We start from the raw sequence: 3,910 nt of genomic DNA, 5'->3' as shown, positions 1-3,910 counted from the left end.
GATCTGACACCCCCGCACGACAACGACGTCGAAGCAGGAAACCAGAACTGTCAGCCACCAACCACAAACCCAGCACGGGATGCACCATTTTCCAGCTGTCACTTGCGCAAACAACCGTCTGCACGTACTCCTGGATGACAAAACCTCCCTACTCCACCATGACGTCGGAGACAACGCCACAGCAACGGGAACAGAGCAGAAGGAGAGACACACCTGATGAAGTCGCCGCCGCCGCCTCGCCAACATCACCCATGAACCCTAACACAGCCGATCTGAAGGATCGGCAATCACACGATGCCATCAACTCCGAGACGCCGCCATCAACGGCACCGCCGGTGTGGGAGTGAAGTTGAGGCAGATTTATTTATCCGGGCGCCGCTCCCACCACCCCAACGGCGCACCATGACCTATAAATCCAAAACCTAACTACAGAACGGAGAAACGGGGTCCCCCTCCCTCCCACCGCCGGAGCAGCCGGAGGGAGAGGGGGCCAACGCTCTGGCCGGCTGAGATCGGAGGAAGAAAATCGCCTCCCTAGTCGCCTGGCGTGGCAACGGCTAGGGTAGGAAAACTATCCGAGGCCAGCGACCCAATGGGTTTAAATTTTGAGCACACGCTATCTGCCCATTTCTGGAACGGCTGTGGTGTACATACACATTCGTATCTGCTATTCTTCAGTAAATACATACCATGAAGAGTACTCTGCTACAAACTGAATATCGTTTTTGTACCTAAGTTCGTCCTCTTTCCAGCAGCTGCGTTGTCGGTATTATTGGTGCTTGCCTTGCCTTGTTCCACGGGACAGCCGCACAAGCAGCAAGATAATACTTATAAGCAGCCACCCCATTTTCTTCTCAACGAGAGGCTGCCCGCTGGCTACCACGCTCGCCTACTTTTTCCTCCATTACCAAGCTGCATGCCGATAGAAGAGCTAGCAGTTCACAGCAAGCCGTTCTGCTAGCTGGCTGGCTGGCCCTTGCATGCCACGGCCGGCGAGCTAGCTAGAGGAGCTCCGAGAGGTTGTTCTCCACGGCGGCATGAAGCAGCAGGGCTTCGGCGGCCTGCGGTTCGAGTCGCAGCGGTTCCGGCTGCTGTCCATCGTCGTCGGCTGCTTCCTCATCTCCGTCACCTTCCTCCTCTCCACCCGCCCCGACTCCACCGTCTTCGACACACGTGAGTTCTTCTCTCGCCGGCATTGCTTGCTGCTCCGGCCATCTTTTCCATGGCCGGTTCTCGGGTGCTCTGATTTCTGGAACTGAAGGAGACTACGGTGCGTGCAGTGAGCCCCAAGATGGCGTGGCTGGAGGAGACACGGAGCACGCCGGCGAGGTCGGCCGTCAAGACCGTCAAGCCCTCCTCCTCCTCCTCGCCCCGTGGCTTGGGCCGGGATTTCCTGGTGGACGTCGCGCCAAAGCAGGGAGACGCCCATGGCCGGCAGCCGGAGCAGAGCGCCGGCGAAAAGACAGAGACGGAATGTACGTAGCCAGCAGCCACAACTACTATCATATTTTGCCGGCCACAAGTAGGAGTACTATTTTGTTCTGCATGAAGTTAAATTTCTACTACTTCTTATCGTAGGGGTGAAGGACACGGTGATCATCCAGGAGAGCAGCGCCGTCGCCGCCGAGAGGGCAGAGCAGGAGGAGGCGGAGCAAGGCCACAGCGCCGACGCCGGCGCCGGCGCCGGCGAGGACGCTATGCCAGGTAGGTGCGTTCGTTCGTGCGCGGGACGAACTGAAAAACGTGGCCTCGACACGAGCCCACGACGCGGGCGAAAATGACGCGAATAAATTTGGGAGTGTGCGAGACGTTGACGTGTTAACCGAACTGGCGCTGGCAGGTGCGACGGAGGAGGAGGTCCGCGACGCCGCCGTGCCCACTAGGGCGGCCGCGATCACCGCACGTCCGGCCGTGGAGACGACGCCGACGCCTGCGACGACGACTCGGCACGACCAGGACCAGCTCCTGCCAGGTAAACAACGAACTAACCGGCCAACCGAACCCATCGTGCACGCACGGTCCGCACGGTCGGTCGGCACGACATGGAGAATTCCAAAGTCCAATTGACACCTTGACGTGACCTATGGTCTCTGCACGTTTTGTTTTTCCAGAGCGGGCGACCGGCGGCCGGATGATGAAGCTCCAGGCCGAGCCGGCGACGACGGAGCAGCAGCAGCTACCGACGCCGGGGAGGTTGGAGACGGCGGAACCGGAACGTAAGTGGCAAACGCATTTAATTGGTACTAGCATGTGCTACATTATTTAACGAACTGATTAACGAACGTGGCGTACGTCATGCTTGCACAGGTGCCGCCCGGGACCAACCGCAGCAGCCTCTGCCGCCGCTGTGCGACTTCTCCGACCGCCGCAGCGACGTGTGCGATTTCACCGGCGACATCCGCATGGACGCCAACGCGTCGTCGTTCGTCCTGGTCGTCGACGCCGCGACAGTCGCGCAGTCGCATAAGGTGCGGCCGTACCCGCGCAAGGGCGACCAGACGTGCATGGGCCGCGTCCCCGAGATCACCGTGCGCACGGCGTCCTCTTCGTCGACGCCCCCGCCGCCGCAGTGCACCAGGACGCACAGCGTGCCGGCGGTGACGTTCTCGATCGGCGGGTACACGGGCAACATCTTCCACGACTTCTCGGACGTGCTCGTCCCGCTCTACAACACGGTGCACCGGTACCGCGGCGACGTGCAGCTGGTGATGGCGAACGTGGTGCCCTGGTGGCTCGTCAAGTACGACAAGCTCCTCCGCGAGCTCTCCCGCCATGCGCCCCTCGACCTCGCCGTGGCGGCCGCCAAAGGGGAGACGCACTGCTTCCGGCACGCGGTGGTGAGCCTCCGCGCGCACCGGGAGCTCATCATCGAGCGCGACCGCAGCCCGGACGGCCTCGCGACGCCGGACTTCACCCGGTTCATCCGGCGCGCGCTCTCCCTGCCCCGCGACGCGCCCACCCGCCTCGCCGACGGCACGGGCCGCAAGCCCCGGCTGCTGATCATCGCGCGGCACCGGACCCGCATCCTTCTCAACCTGGGCGACATGCTGCGCGTGGCGGAGGAGGCCGGGTTCGAGGCGGCGGTGAGCGAGTCGGACGTGGGCGACTCCATCTCGCGGGTCGGGGCGGAGATCAACTCCGCCGACGTGCTGCTGGGCGTGCACGGCGCCGGGCTGACCAACATGATGTTCCTGGCGCCGGGGGCGACGTTGGTGCAGGTGGTGCCGTGGGGCGGGCTGCAGTGGATCGCGCGCATGGACTACGGCGACCCCGCGGAGGCCATGGGGCTCCGGTACGTGCAGTACGAGATCGGCGTGGAGGAGAGCTCGCTCAAGGACACGTACCCGAGGGGACACAAGATCTTCACCGACCCGACGTCGCTGCACAAGAAGGGCTTCGGCTTCATGCGCCGCACGCTCATGGACGGCCAGAACATCACCCTCGACCTCGGCCGCTTCCGAGGCGTGCTCCACCAGGCGCTCGGCAACTACCTCGTGCAGTAGAGACATATCATATAGTAGTTAGAATGAATGAATACATATGTGCGTTATAGTGTGCACCATGTATATGTATACACACACACATACTTCCATTTTTGTTTCATTTCTTGCTCTGCGAGATTAATTAATTGTTGACAAGTTCTTCGGCAGTTAATCATACACACAGGATCGATGCACATTTGCTTTGATCCTCCTTTTTTTTTTCTTGGAAAATGATATTGAGCTGACGTTCACTTTGATCCTCCATTGTGCGAACGCTCAGCACTCATTCTTCGGGCGGCAAGGCGGACAACGCGCATACCTCATCCACCTCCTCGCCCTCGTCTCCATTTTCCCCAAATCATGGCGAGGCAGCGGCTCTCCTTGATGCAGGGGCAGGGGTTTCAACCTCCTTTTCGGAGAGAAAAAAA

The 3,910-nt window shown here is 60.7% G+C and overlaps 1 protein-coding gene across 1 annotated transcript; it reads left to right on the top strand.

The window, feature by feature from the left end:
- Positions 1 to 1,037: 1,037 nt before the first annotated feature.
- On the top strand, positions 1,038 to 3,657 carry LOC119274405 (alpha-1,3-arabinosyltransferase XAT3-like). The gene is made up of 6 exons (XM_037555098.1): positions 1,038 to 1,173; positions 1,281 to 1,475; positions 1,579 to 1,704; positions 1,841 to 1,972; positions 2,112 to 2,216; positions 2,308 to 3,657. The coding sequence occupies exons 1-6, from the start codon at positions 1,038 to 1,040 to the stop codon at positions 3,501 to 3,503; spliced, it is 1,890 nt and encodes a 629-aa protein (XP_037410995.1). The 3' UTR covers positions 3,504 to 3,657.
- The last annotated feature ends 253 nt before the right edge of the window (positions 3,658 to 3,910 follow it).

The sequence above is a fragment of the Triticum dicoccoides genome, chromosome 3B, assembly GCF_002162155.2.
Source record: "Triticum dicoccoides isolate Atlit2015 ecotype Zavitan chromosome 3B, WEW_v2.0, whole genome shotgun sequence".
NCBI lineage: Eukaryota > Viridiplantae > Streptophyta > Magnoliopsida > Poales > Poaceae > Triticum > Triticum dicoccoides.
This window is presented reverse-complemented; position numbering and strand designations above follow the sequence as displayed.

Bases quoted from the DNA above. Each gene is read 5' to 3' on its own strand.
- LOC119274405 (XM_037555098.1), top strand. From the start codon at position 1,038: ATGAAGCAGCAGGGCTTCGGCGGCCTGCGGTTCGAGTCGCAGCGGTTC. The intron at 1,476-1,578 runs GTACGTAGCCAG...TTCTTATCGTAG, and splicing joins CGAAAAGACAGAGACGGAAT to GGGTGAAGGACACGGTGATC. The intron at 2,217-2,307 runs GTAAGTGGCAAA...ATGCTTGCACAG, and splicing joins GGAGACGGCGGAACCGGAAC to GTGCCGCCCGGGACCAACCG.